Source organism: Cavia porcellus, unplaced genomic scaffold (assembly GCF_034190915.1).
Source record: "Cavia porcellus strain 051 isolate PalLab524CR breed Dunkin Hartley unplaced genomic scaffold, mCavPor4.1 scaffold_22, whole genome shotgun sequence".
NCBI lineage: Eukaryota > Metazoa > Chordata > Mammalia > Rodentia > Caviidae > Cavia > Cavia porcellus.
In genome coordinates this window covers 53,134,356-53,152,618 of record NW_026947505.1, presented here as the reverse complement: position 1 = coordinate 53,152,618, position 18,263 = coordinate 53,134,356, and the positions used below count along the sequence as shown (strand labels likewise).

The following is an 18,263-nucleotide window of genomic DNA, read 5'->3' as shown; positions in this document are numbered from 1 at the left end:
AATAATTCCTTTTAAAGGAGTTTATCATAATAATGCTGCTGCTGAACGGCCTGCATTTCTAGGATTGATTTCCCTTCTGTGTGCCATCTCTGTCTGTCTATCTATCTTGACCAGTCCTGATTACATTCTATGCTCCTTCTCTTTGGACCATGATAAGCCCTTGAATTGTGACTAGAGCTGGGTAACTTTGAAATTAGAGTGAAGAGACTACGTGGAAATATAATGTGCATGTGTAATATAGGGTGTTCCTTAAGTATGTTATAGGCTTACTTTATTCCTCTAATGATAAAGGTATAGCAAATTCTTAATAGCTTTACTTGTATGTTTAAAAGTCATGTGTCACGTGCTTAAATCTGGGTATCAGAATTTAAGCAATTGTTGAAATGTATGAATGTCTCCTTAATACACTGATTACAAAGCAAAAAAAAAAAAAACCCTCATAACTTCAGAAGTACTTAGTATTGAATGTATATATATATGGAAAAATTTTCCTAAAATGGCAGTGAGTTAAAGTTTTATTTTGTTAATTTATAGGCTGATCATTACGTACTTATTAAAGCTTTTCTATTTGGTGATGTCACTTGATTTTTAATGTTTGTTTTTATGACTGCAAATTGTTCACATGTTAGAAAGTTTTTTCTTTAATTTTAAATTTTAAGAAAAAAAAATTTTGGCGAAGTTTTTCTAAGAATACCTCAGTAGCTTGAATGCATAGTAATTTTTTAAATGTTCAACTATTTGAGTTTAGTGACAGTTTTTTTAAAAAGTGGAATCCTTTCTGCTTTTGAAAGTAAGGACATTTTGTGTGTGTATATTTGCTTATAAATTATATGTTCACACCTTTGTGTATATGTCTGTACGAGAATGAGAATCTCAAGCTGTTTGTGAATATAAAATATAAATGTGTGTCCAATGAGCTGAATTGTTAAGTAGTATCAATGAGTAGGTTATTTAAGTCAGGAAGTCTTCAGTTCGTTATCTGTTTTCCCACACTTTACCAAGATCTTCTGTCTTTGAATTAACATTTTATGCATTATTCTGGGTTTAACAAATAAGACAACATAAGAGTAGTTTTTTCTGATACTTGTCAGGTCTTCCAAAGACCACCTGCAGATTCACTGATTCATTCAGGATACTAACAGGCCTCAGTATATAGTCCTACTCTAGGCTGTGATTTAGAGCAAGGAACAGATACAAAACACTGTCAGCAAAGGGAAGAGGCACACAGAATGAAGCCCAGAGGAAATCAGATTCAAGCTTCCTTAAGTCCTTTCCTAAACTGAATCACAGATTGAACTTGATTCTTTGAAGAACAAACTGTGACAGCACATGTGAAATGCAGTCCACCAGAAGCTCTTTCGATATTCCATGTCCACGATTTTTACTGGGTGCTGGACATATAGGAACTCTCTCCCTAGCCAAATTTTGAACTCATAGAAGGAAAGGAAGCATTGAGCATAAACCTGTTGTTCACGTAAACAGTTCAGGTACAGTGAGCCACTTCTATTAGTTGGTGGAAACATTCCTAAAATCCAGATTTCTAGATGTTAGGCAGTGGACAGTCTTTTTCCACAGAATATAATTGAGAAAAATTAGGTAATTTTTATTTTTATTTAGCGGTATTTATTCACCTAGTATGCCATTCTAATAATTAACATTACCTATCTATGAAAAGTGAAACATTTTTACCTTGAGTTAGATTCTTAATGCCCTGTCCCTTTGCTGGTAGTATCTAGTGGGTATAGGCCGCTGTAATTTTGGCAATCAAAAAGTATCTGTTGCCACAAAATTTTTATATTACTATAAGAGTTTAGAAGGCTTTTTTATGTGTTTTTGTAGATTATTTACTAATGTCTGTTCCTTTCATTCTATTTTATAAAAGCTTCCTTGAAGTAATTCAATAATTTGTCAGTCACATTTTAACCAAAAATGCATTGCAACTTATAAAATCTTTGTAGTCCTTGTATATAACATCAATATAATTGAGTTGTAATATCTGTACTTCAGTATCACTATGTTTTTATTTAGCAGTATTTATTCATCTGAGTATGCCATTCTAATAGTTAACATTACCTGTCTATGAAAAGTAAAATAATTTGCAATGGCATTACAAGTGAATCCTTACCAAGCATCATCCCTATATAGTTACTGGGTAGGTATAGAACTAAAGCAGCCAGGACAGACATTGATACAATATTGCAGAAGTGGATGCTCCGCAGAATTTATAGAAATGCGAGTTGGAATGTTACCAAACAGTGTTTGAAAAGTCTTGCTTATTTTTTATTATAATCATCTAGTTCACTGGTCTTTAACAGATGCAGAGAACGGGTTAACTATCTTCTATTAAGACAACTGCTAATTGTTTTAAAAGCCTAAGCTTCCATTGGCCTTTTTTTTTTTTTGGTCAGATTAAACCACCCTAATTTCTTCAGCCTTTCTCAGACAAATTTCAGCAATAATAATTTGGCATTTTGACAACAAAGAAGAAATGCCAGCTTAGTCTAAGCCAGGGGTCTGTGGACTCGGATGCGAAGAAAAAGTTGTACAGTACTTTTATTTTTCTTACCTCTATTAAAAATTGAACATTTTCTTCCAGTACTGTATTACAGTTTATTTAAAAGTTTGTTTAGTGTATTTCAATGTAAGTGTTTCCTTTATAATTTTATGTATTCTATACATTTAGAAACATTTCAAGGAGCAATCTGTAAGCTTCACCAAAGATGTATTGCAAAAAGGAAAGAAAAAAGTTAGCCTGTGTAATAGGGCTACTTGAGTATCTTTTAACTGAGAATTCTTAAAATTGTGCTTTTCTTTTCTTTGCAGTAGGGATAACAATGATAACTTGCTTCATTTAATGTATTATTGTATTTTTAGGTTTATGTGCAAGTTAATAAAGAAGCAGCAGATGATAAAAATATCGCAAAATTGGCACATGAATTCTTCCAGCGACTGGAACTGGGTGACATGCAAGCACTGTCACTGTGGCAAAGATTTCGAGACTTGAGTGTTCAAGAATACAGTCAAATTTATAAGGTATACATAGACCTCTGTGCTGTCCTGTGATGTGCAGCTCTCCCTGATAATACTGCGTATTAAAGCTGCTGCTTAAGCTAGTATTTAAGAATAAGTTTCTGATTCAGTTGCAATTGAGACTAATCAGTGTCAGATGGTATACTTCTTGTCAGTCTGGCTTTTCTTTCATTTCTTCTATCATTCCTAAATTTTTTACTCATTTTTTCTTCTTTCATTTCTATAGGTCTGTATATGATGGTATAAATTCATTAATTTAATACACATTCGCTAAGGGAGATACTGTATGCATCAGTGAATAAAAGAAAAAAATTTAGACTCGTGGCTTACATTTGAGCATGGAGAAAGCAAATTAAACAAGTGAAAGAGCAAAAAAGAAATATGTACCCTCTGTTAGATGGCACTGGATCATAAGATCAGTTACATGAGTTTTGTTACATGAGTGGCATGAGGAGTGTTTTGATAAAGAAGCCATGTAGCTGGAGTGTGTGAATAAGAAGACAAGTGATAGGAAAGAAGTTGAAGAGGTTGTAACGTGGAGCATGACGTAGGCCATTCTTCAGGGCTGCCTAGTATAGCTTTCTGCCATGATAGTATAATTCTTTGTCTTTGTCTGTCATAGCAACCACTGGCCACAGTTGGCTATTGAGCACTTGAAGTGTGACAGTATGCCCAAGGGACCCAATTCTCAATTTTATTTAATTCTAGTTTAGCCACATGTACCTGCAACTACCATACTGAACAATACTGTACCGTTGTGACGACCTAACCAAGGTGGTATGAGTCATTAGATGGTTTGACCAGAGGAGTAACTTGATCCAGTTTTTATTTTTCTTCTCTGTGTGACAGTTGGTAAAGCATTCTTAATTTTGTCTTAGGGTGAGACTATTGGAGGTTTAACTAATATTTTGTTTCTTTTAGCGTCTAGGAATATACTTTGATGAATATTCAGGAGAATCATTTTATCGGGAAAAATATCAAGAAGTCTTAAAGTTGCTGGACAGTAAAGGACTACTACAAAAAACAATGTATGATAACGTTACTATTCATTAGTAAAGTTACATGTTCTTTGAAGATTCCTTATATAAGGGAACTAAACCACAGAAAACATAAGTGACCTATCTGTCAATCACACAAAAACTGATAAGGCATAACTTGAAAAACAGCTATTCTTTCTGACTCTGCCTTGCCTTACAAAAACAAAACAAACACTTTCATCCTTTTCAGGAAATATTTATGCTATAGCCTTTTGGAAGAAAGTGAGAAAATCAGCAAGTAGGAACAGGAAAAATAATGTAAGATCAGAGGCATCAGTGTGTCCCTGCTGGGATTCTGTTACCATGTGTTATTGTAGAATTATTTTCCTTTTTTTTTTTTTTAAGTTTCTGACAAATGACAAAAATGTATATATTTATGGTATGCATTATCATTATATATATATACACACACACACATTTAAGTAAAGCTAATTAACATACTTAGCTTTGATAAAGCATTAAGTATCTAAAACTCATACATTTTGGTTTAAGAAATTTAAAATCTACTCATCTAACAATTTTCATTTGCACAGTACATTATTATTAATTATAATCACCATTATGTACAGATTTCCCCAGCACTTACTCTTCCTGTATAACTGAACTCTGTACCCTATAGGTGATGTTATCCCCATTTCCTGTCCCTGGTAACTACTGTTCTCTTGTTTCTGTTTCTTTTTTATTTTTTAAATGTTATTTAAAGAGGAAAAAAAAACAGAAAAAGGGTGGAAATAATACATAATTTCAAAAAAACAGTAAGAAATCACTAGTTGATAAATTACATATTGTCGTCTTAGAAATAGTTGTTTAAATTATAAAAGTAAAGCATACAAAGTGGACATTCAAACAGCGAGACTACAGACAGTTCTGTTCAAAGATTCAACAGTTTCTGGTTTTAATTCTTTCAGATTTCATATAGAAGATCATGCAGTATTTGATTTCCTGTGCCTGGCTTATCTGTTTGAGCATAATGTCCTCTGGGTTCATCCATATTGTGACATATGACAAGACTTCCTTTTATAACACTGAATAGCCTTCAGTGATTGTATATAGACCACATTTTTAAGAGTCCATCAACAGCACTCTGGCTTGAATCCATATCTTGGATGTTATGGATAGTGCTGCAGTGAACATGGCAATGCAGATGTCTTATACTGATTTCATTTCCTTTGGATATATAACCAGAAGTAGAGTTACTGGATCATTTTGTAATTCTGTCTTTAAAAACTTTTGCCAGGTATGGTGGTATATACCTGTAATCCTGAGTAGGAGGCAGGATGATTGCTGTGAGTTGAAGGCTAGCTTGGGCTACATGATGATTCTGGGCCATTCTGAACTACATAGCAAGAATCTATCTCCAGACAAATAAATAATTTTGAGGAATTTCCATGCTGTTTTATATAACAGTGGTATCAGTTTACATTTCTAACAGTAGTGTACAGGGATTTATTTCTTCCACATTCTTGCCAACACTTGTCCCTTGTTTTCCTGATAAAAGCCATTTTAGCAGAAAAGGAGCTATCATTGTGACTTTAATTTGATCCTGATGATTACTTATGCTGAGCACCTTTTTTTTTTTTTTTTTTTTTTTTGGTACCAGGTTGTCTTAGTTACTTTTTACTCATCGCTGAGACAAAATACCTAAAGCCCAAGGCTGGGAAAGGAAAGGTTTATTTCTTACAGTTTTTGGAGGTTTCAGTCCATACTCAGTTGGTTCCAAGACAGGCAGGCATGGCTGGGCTGCAGTTCATGGCGGCCGCCGACAGCAAGCTTGAACCAGCAAAGAGAGAAAGACACACCTTCTTCCTGCCATTACATCACATCCTGGCTCCACCCCTATGTGGGTGGAGCACTGACACCATCAATCCAAGCACTATACAATGAACCATCACAAATGAACAATGCAAACTCATGAGGCCTGGGGGACACAAACATAAACCCATGACACAGGTCAAATTCCTGACCTCAGGCTTGCCAGGCAGACAGTTGTGCCACTGAGCTAAACCCCTGCCCAGCCTTTTGTATATCTTTTAAGAAATGTCTCTGTAAATCCTTTGCCCATTTTTATATCAGAGTATTTGTTTTTTGTTATTATTGGGATTGTGAATTTCTTATAATCTTGATGTTAACCCCTCATGAGCTTATGCATATAGTTTCTCCTGCTCTATAGGTTTTTCTCTTCATTTTGTCAGTTGCTCCCTATGCAGTGCAGGAGCTTTTTAGTTTGATGTGATCTTACTTGTCTGTTTTTTTTATTTTGCTTTCGGTATCATTACCAAGAAATATTTGCTTCTTCTATATTATCTTCTAATATTTTTACAATTTCAGGTCTTCAGTTTACATCTTTAATCCATTTTGAGTAGATTTTTGTAGAGGGGTGATGTAAGTGTCCAGTGTTGTTATTCTGCATGTGGATACCTAGTTTTCCAGATAATATTTATTGACAAGGTTGTCCTTTCTTCATTATTTCTCCTCATGAATTTTAGTTATTTTTTTCTATTGCTACAAAACATGTTGATCTTTTGATAGGGATTGTATTGATTTTGTAGATCACTTTGGGTGGTATGAGTATTTTTACTCCAGCCTACTTATGTCTTCTTATGTTCGTCATTTTTCGGTATATAGATCTTTTACTACCTTGCTAAAATTCCTAAGTATTTTAAATTTTTTGATGCTATTATAAATGGAGTTGTTTTCTTGATTTTATTTTTAGATAGTTCTTTTTTTTTTTTTTTTTTGGTCTTTTTCCTTTTTATCGGTACCAGGGATCAAACTCACGACTGCCTGCTTGCAAGGCAGGCGCGTATGTCGCTGAGCTAAACGCCTAGCCCCAGGTAGTTCTTACTGGTATATAGACATGCTATTGATTTCTGTTGGATTTTGTATAGTAGTTTTGTTTATTCTGTTTTTTGGTGGAATCTTTAGGTTTTTCCATATGTAGTATCTTACTGGCTGCAAACAAATATATTTTAACTTCTTCCTTTCAGATTTTGATTCTTATATTTATTTTTCTTATCAAATTCCTTTTTAATTTTGTTTTTAACTTTCTGTCAGCTAAACAACCAGAAAAATGGTACCAATTATAAGCACCAACCTATCTGTAATATACAAAGAAACCCGGTGTTTAGGAATTTCACCTTTTATGGTATCAAACCAAAATTTCCCCTGTCATCTTCTTAAGGAAGACATGGAAAATGTAGTTAATAGTGTCCTCAGTGATGACCAAGGAAATTTTTGTCATATGCAAGTTCTAGTTTTTGGTTAAGCATTAAAGATTTTAATAAAATTCTATGCTATTATTAGCACACAGTACTTTGTGGCATGCTAAAAATTAGCTCATTATCTATGCTGTAACAATTTGCAATAGAAAAAAAATCGTGATATTTTATAGACAAGCTGCAGTTAATGATCTTTTCAATTAGTATATTAAAGATTTTGAGTACCTTATCTAATGCTAAGATTTTAAAAGGGAGGCTAATATGTACTTTTTATAGCATCTCAGTCATTCTTAATAGTTTTTGTTTATATTGCTGGTTGGTCATAACTTAAAATTGACAATGCTTATTGGAACATTAGCAATAAAAATAACTTCAAGTTTGCCAAAGATAATATTACAGATGTTATACTTTCAAAAGTCCTAATTATTGTGTTGCTTTAGAGTTGCTTTCTTACATTCCTAGACAAGGAACTGCTGTAGTGGATCTTTCTGGGAATGGTGACCCCTCTTCAGTTTGTACTGTAATGCGAAGTGATGGGACATCTCTCTATGTAACAAGGTTCGTAGTTTCCGTGAAGGTAAACATGGAATGTGTACATTATTTCATCTTCTTTGTTCAGGACAAATGGCCCAAAGTGTTACCAAATTTTAGTCACATACTGTAAGTCTATCTCTTTCATATTTTAAATTACTTACTAGGTTTCTTCAGATAACTGCAAGTTACATCTTCTGGAAGGTTTAATATCATCAGGAAACTGACTTGAAAACTATTTACAATTTGTTAACATCCTAGAATTTCTATAGTTAAGTGTAAAACCAAGGTCCTTTATAATAAACATATTTTGCAGTGTTGGCACTCAGACTGAGGGCTTTATGCATGTAAGACAAGCTCTGTACCCTTAGCCCCACACAAAACATTTTTATAACAAAGTAATTATATTTTACTACTTACTACTATCATTTATTTGAATCAGATTTAAACAACCAATAAAGTCTTTTAACTGCTCCTTAGAAATTCATCTCTTTTACTTTTTGACCTTTACCTTTATGAAGTCAATGCAGTTGAGGTTAGGAAATAAGTACCTATGTATAAAAGGCTTATTTTTTGCCTAGATACAAAAATTATATATTGGTTCTGCCAGCTAATGATTAGACAAATTAAAGCAACCTGTGAACAGTAGTTAAGATTAATGTCTATTCTCCATGTCAGAAAGACTGCAGCTCTCCTGATCTGTGTCATCTTTATCACAAGAGCTATCAAGTCTGCATTTTTAATGTATTTATAGCAATACCTTTACTTTTTCTGTTTTTCTTTGGGGAAATAAATTGTCTCTTTGCCACAGTGTGTTCCTCATAGAATACATGTGTGTGTGAGGATATGAGTTAGAGTTGTTGCCTCAGACAGAAATGCAGAATACTGAAAAGAAGAGTATGAGGCTGGTGACTTGGATTTTTGCTCTGATACGTAGCTATCACTTCATACTCTGGACCATGGTTCCCTGCTTTGTGAAATGGGAGACCTAGACTAAATAAATGACTTGGCATTGCTTCTAGCTTTCAGCTCATTTTCTGCAAACTCAAACTGGAATTATCTTTTAAATCTTCTCTTTTGTTCTTTCACTGGTTCAAGAGGTTTCTTTTTGTTTTTTGCTTGGTTCAAACCAAAAACTATAATGGGACTGTGTTTTTGCAACACCATTTTTGTGATGTGTGTTTATATGAGTATTCTTTAAGTTACTGCTACTATTGTTATTATCCACCTCAGAAATCTTTTTAGCCATAATTTTCTGAATTGCTAATCCTTGTGAAATTTCAGGGCCAGAGTTGTGCAATGTATCTGTGGGTATTATATACATATGTATGCTTTATACATAAACAGCAAGATTCTCTCATTCCCCAAAACTAGTTTTTGCCTCCATTGAGAATGTACATTTCATGCTGTGCCAGGATAGGGTACAGATGACACTTTGATAATCTCCAACATTTCAAAACATGCAAGAATTGTTTTCAGTTCTTCCAGTATTATATATTATAAATTTTCAACTTCAGTATTTTAAAAATCTTAAAATTTAATAGTTTATGATATTTCATTTATGTAATTAATTAGAGATAAAAGAGGTCAATAGAACTTTTATCTCAGGACCTTCAGACTTCTAAAATGCCGTAGAGGGCTAAGAATGTAGCTCAGTTGTAGAGCACCTGTATAGTATGCTAAAGGCCTGTGTTCAAACCCTGTCCTCCATTAACAAAGAAAAAAAGCTTTTAAAATACACCTGAGGGGTGGCTTGTAAGTGACTCAAGATTTTGTAATCTTGACTGTGTTAAGATATCTTCTTTGGCCAGAAGATATCTCTTATTTGCTACATCACCTGTATTTTACTTACGTTAAGAAAATGTATTGTAGGGGCTGGGGATTTAGTTCAGCGGCAGAAGTACCTGCCTTGGAAGCAGGCGGTCGTGAGTTCAATCCCCAGTACCGATAAAAATGAAAAAGACAAAAAAAAAAAAAAAAAAAAAGGATGAAAAGCATAAAATAATGAAAATAAAAGTAGAAAACAATATTTTTTTAAAAAAAAGAAAATGTATTGCAGAAAAGTGACAAGCGATTATTTTCAGTAGGACTTAATCCTACTGAAAAGGACTAAGGACTTTAATCATGACACATTTACCTACAAGATTCCATGCTTAGAACTATAAGTTTTCACTGCTCTTTTCTTGGAGCTTTTTTAATTTTTCTTTTCAGTTACTTTTCCCAGAGCTCTAATTCTTACTGCTCTTCCCAAACCTAACTTTGTTACTATTATTTTGTATCAAGAGTATGTATGGAAACTATACATGAATCATACAGCGCTAGCTATGGGATGACATAGGAGTTCTTTGTGGTTTTGTTTTGTTTTGTTTTTTGGTACAGGGGATCAAACTCACAACCTTGTAGTTGCCAGGCAGGCATTTATGCCAGACCCAACATAGGAGTTCTTAAGTAGAAAATTTTTATTACTATTAAATACATAAAACTAATTGTTATCCAGATTTGTATAACAATTCTTGATTTATGTTTTTAGAGACCTTGCAGCTGCTATAGATCGAATGGACAGGTATAATTTTGATACAATGATTTATGTGGTAAGTAGTCCCAATAAAGAACAAAAATTTTGATTGTGCAGACTGCCCAGATAAAAATTGGATACCATAATGAAAAACTTTTAAAAGTGCTTTTGTCAGACGTAGGAGAGAATCCAGTATTTAAGTATATACAGGTGGTAACCTCTCTATAAAAAGTTTTTAAAAGATTAAAAAATGAAAAAGTTTACATTGCTTTACAGTAAAAAACATTATCCATACCAAGAAAGTGATCATTATATGAAATTATTGTGTATAGGTCACTGTAATTGAAGTGACCTGTATGCAAAGAATTTTTATTTCAAAATAACTTTTTTAGTTTTTGTTTTTGAGCCAGCATCTCGCTCTGTATTTCACACAGTCCTTGAACGTACTATGTATCTGAGGCTGGCCTCAAACTCACAGTGATCCTCCTGCCTCAGCTTCTCAAGTGCTGGGATTACAGTTGTGCACCACCACACGCAACTCTAGATATTTTAAGACTCAAAATATTAGTGTTTCCATGTACCTTCACTCAGCTATCCCCAAAGATAAAACCATAGTATTTTGCAAGTATCAAATAATTGACATTTCTAGAGATCTTGTTCAAGTTTCTTGGATTTAGCATGCACTTCTTGTGGATTTATTTTATGAAATTTTATCCTATGTATAAGTTCATGTAACCATTAACCACATTCAGAATGTAGAATTTTTCTATCACAAAACAAGACCGCCTCATAGTCAATTACTTAGTAATCCTACTTTTCCTCCAAGCCCTACCCCTATTTTCCATCACAAATTTTGTCATTTTGAGAGGGTTGCACAGATGGAATCATACAATATGTACCCTAACAAGTTCTTTTCACCTCGTGCAGTAAGTGACCTGGAAGTGTGTCCATGGTGGTGTGTCAGTGTTGCTCCTTGTACTGCTGAGAGGATTTTAGACTCTTTTTCCCTTTCCTTTTTCATATGAACCCTCCCCTTTTACTAAGAAAATAGCTGTCATACATCTTTTTGAAGCTAGATTTTGGTTTTCTTGGAGATAGATGCCATAATAAGGGAGAAAGGAAGAAATTAAATAATATATTTGGAAGATTAAATATGCTATGAACTTCCTCGCTGGTGACATGCTGCAGCTTTTATTTTCCTTCCTTGTAGAGCATTTCATGTAAACATTTTTCTATTGGTGTCTTTTGTGTTTATTTAAAGAATATTAATTGACAATCATGTTAGTCTATGAAAGCTCTGTTTATTTGATTGAGGTCCAACCTATTGTTATATATTAACTTACCACTGTTTTTAAATTTTATTTTAAATACACTTTTTTTCCCAAGACAGATAAAGGGCAACAAAAGCATTTTCAACAACTGTTTCAAATGCTGAAGATCATGGGATATGACTGGGCAGAAAGGTAGTGTCTCTTGGTTCTTAATTGCCTGTTTAGGGTCACCAACACTGAATTAGGTCAGCCAAGCTCCAAAATGTAATTAGGGAGACTTTCTTTTTTTTTTTTTTTTTTTTTTCTTTTTTCTTTTATCCCGGGAATCAAACTCATGACTGCATGCTTGCTAGGCAGGTGCTTATACTGCTGAGCTAAATCCCAAGCCCAAGGGAGATTTTCGTTCAGACTACAATTCTTTGTTTCAAGATGTGAGTAAGGAAAAAATAGTTTTCTTTTCATTAATCTATATCCTGATAAATGGGTTTGTTACTAGACATCTGTGCTGTCTACCAAAATTCCTAATGCTCATTCCTTTTATTCATCAAGGAACTCAGTAGTTTAATCACATGCTAGTGCTTATTAGAAAAATGAAGCTGTGCTCAGTATGTTTTGTGGCACACGACAGATCTTACATCTCATTTCATTTTATTCATTTTTAAAAATGCTATGAGGGTTATAGTTCTAGCTACTCTTAAAGGGTATTATGATAAATTCAGATTGCTAGCTCTTTTTTAGCTTTAGATTGACAAAATGCTCTTCTTTGCAGGTGCCAGCATGTGCCCTTTGGCGTAGTACAAGGAATGAAGACCCGAAGAGGAGATGTCACTTTTCTGGAAGATGTCTTAAATGAGATTCGACTAAAGATGCTACAGAACATGGCTTCCATTAAGAGTAAATCCACATTTCTGTTGTTAAAAATCATGCTTTACACTTTTATATTTTGCTGAACTTTCAGGCAATGCGATTTATTTAAACTGTCCCTCTACTGAACTGTCACTAACTGTGTCAGAAGCAAGTTTCACTAATTTAAGATGCCAGAGTTTTTAAATGTACCACCCAGTTGTTCATTTTAATAATTGGAATTCGTATAACCTTTGTGATCTTTTCATAAACACCTTTGGCATAGTCCTTTTATAATCTGTGTTGTCATGTGAGAATCCTGTGTTGTAAAATGAATGTAAGTTTCAAGTTCACCTTCATCCTTGAAAAAGTAGATGTCAGCTATGTCTAATGTCTTACAAGGAATACTTGTAAAAGAATTGTTTTTATTTCTTTCCTTTAATGTAAGCAGGATAAACGTATTTTATCACATAAATTAACATAAATTAGGAAAATAAAGTGCCAACTGTGAACTTGTTTTTGTCAGCATATATTTTTGGCAGATTTTTGTCTCAGATTTGATCCATGATTAGGTAGTGTCATGCAGTTTAAAAGATGCTTCCTTTATCTGTTTTAGCAACTAAAGAACTTCCCAACCCACAGGAGACTGCAGAGAGGGTCGGGCTTGCAGCACTTATTATTCAGGTCTGTTAAGTCTCCTTCCTATGAAAATATTTTGTCTGGTAGCAGAATAAATCCCGGGGCTAATGATTTACTCTCATTTTAGGACTTCAGAGGTTTGCTCTTGTCTGACTATCATTTCAGCTGGGATCGTGTTTTCCAGAGTCGTGGGGACACAGGAGTCTTCCTGCAGTACACACATGCCCGCCTCCACAGGTGAGATCAGATGCAGGGAAACGTGCTGCTGCTCTTCTGTAGCCTGGGATGTAGCTGGTTTGCTTCTAAGACCAATGACCGGCTGTGTTCCCTGGGTTCTTCAACATCTATTCAAAACTATAAAAGCACAGACTTTCTGTTGTTGTGGTTTTAAAATATGTATTCAGCCTATGTAAGAAATGCTTTTATATATATTACCTTATGTAGTTCTCAAAATAACCCTGCCAACCCTGTTACCTACATTTTATAGATAAGGAAACAAATTTAGGGAAAATTGAAGACTCGGGTACAACACTTGACATCAAAGTGTAAATCTATATTAAGAAGACCAAGACTGTGCATTATGAGATTAATGTTCATCACCTGCAGCTGTGCACCTCTGGATGACTTGGGTTTTTAACTTTAAACTTTTGCTTCAGTTTGGAAGAGACTTTTGGATGTGGTTATCTGAATGACTTTAACACTGCTTGTTTACAAGAGCCGCAGTCTGTTTCAGTTCTCCAGCATCTTCTCAGGTATGGAAAGTAATTGGTGTTTGGTGGCAAACGGAAGTACCTGTCTTAAACCAATACTCAGTCAGTCTTTGAGTTTTAAAAATACTGCCACCATTGAATTATGCAGATATGCAGCATACTCTAGTCCATTGTTTGGGAAGATAAAGCTTGATAATGGCGTAACTTTTGGTTTTGGAAAACAGCATCTTCTCACTTTCTGTGATGTGAAGGAAAATCTCTGCTTTGAGCAGCTTCTGAGAGAGTACCTTACTTGCCTCCTGATTTTGACTCATGATATTAAATATTTTACATCTTTCTGTGTGATGTGCTCATATGCTTTTGTTCACACAAGTGTTGTTGAAGCCAGCCTTGTCAGAAATAACTATCTAAAAGGGCCATGTGGTTATAAACAAGGCATTTTTCTCTGATTGCCACATGGTATAGTTAGCAGTTCTAGGCATCCAAAAACTTTACTCACAGATGACTGGTTTGCAAGGGAAAATAAACCAGTCTGATTTTCTTAACCTTGAAGGTGCTTTGCTGATTCATAGATTGTTTCTCAACATGGTTGCAGACTTTGTATATTTATTTTAAAAGCCATGATTTAAGTCTTTGCTCTGGACTTATGGAATGTCAACATGATTTATAAAGTTCTTGCCATCAAGGAATTTGTAAGAAAGAAAAGTATATATTTGCTTTCAGATGGCTTCTGCTTTTCATAATGTCAGTATCCAACTTTTTAATATCATAACAGCTTATAACATGTGAACATGTCCCAGACAGCTGCTTGTCATCTTTCTTTTAGGTTTGATGAGGTGCTTTATAGATCATCTCAAGACCTTCAACCCAGGCACATTGTTAGTTACCTGCTAACTCTAAGGTATTTTATAATCTTCCTATTTTCAGGTATTAATTTGATCCAATGAGAAACCTTTTTTTAATTCAAAGTTTTCCCATAAACAAGTCCCTTGTCCCCAGAATTAATGTGCTTTATAAGAATTCTTATTTTGTCTTTGCCAACTAGTAATTCGTATTTATTTATTAATTCAGTGATGTAAGATAATCACCACAATCACGTGAGTAGAAACCAACAGTGACACGGAAGTCAGCCACAGTGCATATGTGCTGTGATAGAGGAACATAAGAGACATCATCAGCCCAGCAGCTGGCTTTGCAGGACCAGAGACAGTTGCTCAGAGGAAAGCAGCTATTGCTAGACGAAGCAAGCAGCTAGGAAGGAGGAGGCACAGTCCTGGGAGGGGGGAGAAAGCACACATAGATAGTCTTTCTGCCATTTAGACTACTTTTTAGGGCACTGGAGTTCGTAACAGTTCTTAGCAGAAACAGAAGAATCAGTCAGCAAAGTGTAGAGTGAATGGGGAAGTGAATCACTGACACTTGGATGGAAATTTTAGTTTTAGCTAGTTGAGTCTGCTCGTCTAGAAATAGCTTTATCTTCCCATAAAGCTTACTAAACTCAAACTGAGACTTCATTTTTTTTTTTTTTTATGCTGAGAACTGAACCCAGGACCTTCACACGGAGCTGCATCCCCACTTATTTTTATTTTGAGATGGAGCCTTGCTAAGCCACTAAGTTGCACAGACTGGCCTCAAACTTAGCAGTTCCCCTGCCTCAGCCCCCAGAGTGCTGGGACTACAGGCATGTGTCACCATGCCTGGCTTGTTTTATACTGCTTACCTTTTCTCTCAGATTTAAGTGATTAAGTTCTACTTAGACTTGTAGAAGTGACAAGACCAGAAAGTCTTGTCACTTAATCATTAAATGAATGTCTTCTCTCATTGTTGTACTTGCTGCCATACCTAAACAAAGAAGGTACTGTAAAGAAAAGTGCTCAGTGTGTATGCAGGGTGAATTGATAACTAGTCCATATCCTACCTCCTCCCTATACCATGTTGTACTTTTATTTAGTTAGACCTTTTGAGACAGGGCCTCACTAGTAGTTCTGGCTGGCCTTGAACTCACTTTGTAGCCCAGGCTACCCTTGAACTCAGGAATTCTCCTGCCTAACCCTCCCCAAATGCAGGGATGTGCCACCATGCCTGGCTCATGTTACACCTTTAAGTGCTATCCAAAAAAGGACAAACTAATTGTTAGAAAGGAATGCCCTATATTTGTAAAGCTAACAGTGATATAACCTTAAGAATCTGCCACTTGACTATCCAACAGGACCAAAATCTAAGTTTCGTGTGTTTTATCTATTACAGAAAAGGCAGACAATTCCAGTCTCAACTTTACAGTTTTATACCTCCTTCAGTGTTTCTAAGCTTTATTCTAAAGTTGTGGAGCCAGGGCTGGGGATATAGCTCAGCCACACAGTGCCTGCCTGCCAACCATGAGGTCCTGAGTTCAATTCCCAATACCAAAAATAAGTTAAAGAGGTGGGGTTATTCATATATTACAGTAGGAAATTACTGTTGTTCCCCATCATGATTCCTCCCTTCCCATTTCAGTCATCTTGCAGCTATGGCACATAAAACACTTCAAATAAAAGATAGTCCTCCTGAAGTGGCTGCGGTAAGTTATGTTGAATGTCTTTACAGAGTATCTGAATCGGTCTCATAAATTTTTCTTAAATAGCATTCTTTTGTTCAACACTTTCTGATTCTCGTAAATCTAATTAGAACTGGGCTGTAATCATACATGTTTATGTATTTCCAAAAATACTGTATTACAAAACCCATCTTTGTGCATCAGGTATTATAATGATAAATTGTTCCTTTCTCACTTCACAACTCCTATACTGGTCTTATTATAAGAAGGGATGAATATCTTTCCTGGCCAATAGTAAACTCTAGGACAATTTGAGGTATAATTCCTACTTTAGAAGAAAGTTAAAATTCTAAAACCATCCATATTTACATAAAATAGCATGTTACTGAACATTTACTTGTTCTTTATTTTGTAGGCTAGACTTCATCTTTTCAAAGCTGTCCGTTACGTCCTAGCCAATGGAATGAGACTTCTTGGAATAACACCTGTATGTAGGATGTAATTTATCATTAAAAAGGGCTTGTTACAAGCTAAATAAATTCGATATTTTTAATAAGTGCTTTGCTATTCAGATTACAATGTAAACTATTATTTTGTGCCAGTATATTTTACTAAGTGTGAGTGACTTAACTTATGAATGTTGTTTTTGTTTTGTTGAGACCGTCTCACAGTGTTACCAGTGTTACCCAGGCCAAACCTCAAACTTCTAGGCACAAGAAATCCTTTTGCTTCAGCCTCCTGAACAGCTGAAAATACAGGTGCACACCACCACACCCTTAATCTTTTTGCTTATAAGTCATGTGAGTTTTATGGCCAGTAGGTACTGAATTACATATTTTTAAACTAAGTCTCTTTAAATTCAAAAACTACAGTACAGTGCAGATAAAGGATGAGAATTTAAACTGGTTTGAGGTTTCTTACAGTGTCATTTTCAGAAACTTATCACTGAGGTGATCTGATATTTTAAGTAACTGATGATGAGAGAAGGATCCTAATTTTTTAAAATCATGGCTAATTTTGAAAAAATACAGAGACCAAAGGTAAACCTCTTCATTGACAATGATAACTACTCCCAGAGAGCCTACCTAATACTTAACTTTTAGTTGATATATCCTGGTAATGTACTCTGTAAACTTAGGGACTGAATACATTTTAACTACAAGGAGTTACTTGTAGAGATGTTGTTAGGATCTTTTATAAAATGTAGTAACTGAACATTTTGGAGTTAAACACTGCTTCCATGTATTTGTGTGGTTAAGGTATATTTTGTGTGACTGGATTGATAAGATTAGATGACACAAGTAGGAGGTATCGTGTGGTATATTCTGTCAGCACAGTCATCCTCCTGAGCAACTCTATTCAAGTCTGCTGTAATTTCTTAAAAATGTTGCTAATAGAAGTTTCTAAGGGTTAGGGGTGTGGTTCAGTAGTACAAAACTTGCCTGTCACATAGAAAACTTTAAGTTTGATACTGAGCACTGCAGAAGAAAAAAAAGTCTTAATACCAGTGAACATCTATTTCACTGAAACCATCCTTATTTACATAAAATAGTATGAACTAAAGCTTCTTCAGTTGGGATAAACATCACTTTATAGTAACAAATCGTTTACTTCCCTGGTCCTAGAAAACTTATCCATGCCTCCATTTTAAGTAAAATGGCTTCCAGATAACTAATTTTCTGCTTAAAGTAACAAAAACATTTCTCAGCACAAACCAGACATGGAATTAAAATCTACAATACCATCATGTTTTACATGTCCAATATTCCTCTCCACTTTCAGGAATCTTCCTCTTTCTAAGACTAATGATATTCTCCTGGGTATTAAATCTTCAGTAAATGATACAGGAATGGTAACAGTTAGACCCAAGCCTACACCAAAGCAGCTCCCTGAAAAGTCTATTCATTAGTTCTACAGGTTGAAACCCTATTATCCC

General features: G+C 34.8%; 1 protein-coding gene across 4 annotated transcripts in view; it reads left to right on the top strand.

Annotated features, from left to right (window-relative positions):
* Rars2 (arginyl-tRNA synthetase 2, mitochondrial) overlaps positions 1–16,883 on the top strand; it is a 70,601-nt gene extending 53,718 nt beyond the window's left edge. For 3 of the 4 annotated variants that reach the window (XM_013150011.3, XM_063233193.1, XM_063233194.1), the window contains 12 exons: positions 2,875–3,033; positions 3,952–4,058; positions 7,748–7,843; positions 10,347–10,407; positions 11,718–11,794; positions 12,372–12,496; positions 13,062–13,129; positions 13,212–13,321; positions 13,741–13,836; positions 14,621–14,695; positions 16,288–16,351; positions 16,743–16,883. In XM_013150011.3, the coding sequence (XP_013005465.1) occupies positions 2,875–3,033; positions 3,952–4,058; positions 7,748–7,843; positions 10,347–10,407; positions 11,718–11,794; positions 12,372–12,496; positions 13,062–13,129; positions 13,212–13,321; positions 13,741–13,836; positions 14,621–14,695; positions 16,288–16,351; positions 16,743–16,829 (1,125 nt within the window). In that variant the 3' untranslated portion in view covers positions 16,830–16,883. Of the gene's footprint in view, positions 1–2,874; positions 3,034–3,951; positions 4,059–7,747; positions 7,844–10,346; positions 10,408–11,717; positions 11,795–12,371; positions 12,497–13,061; positions 13,130–13,211; positions 13,322–13,571; positions 13,837–14,620; positions 14,696–16,287; positions 16,352–16,742 lie in introns of those variants that run through there. The other variant, XM_013150012.3, reaches the window with a different exon arrangement.
* Positions 16,884–18,263: the final 1,380 nt, after the last annotated feature.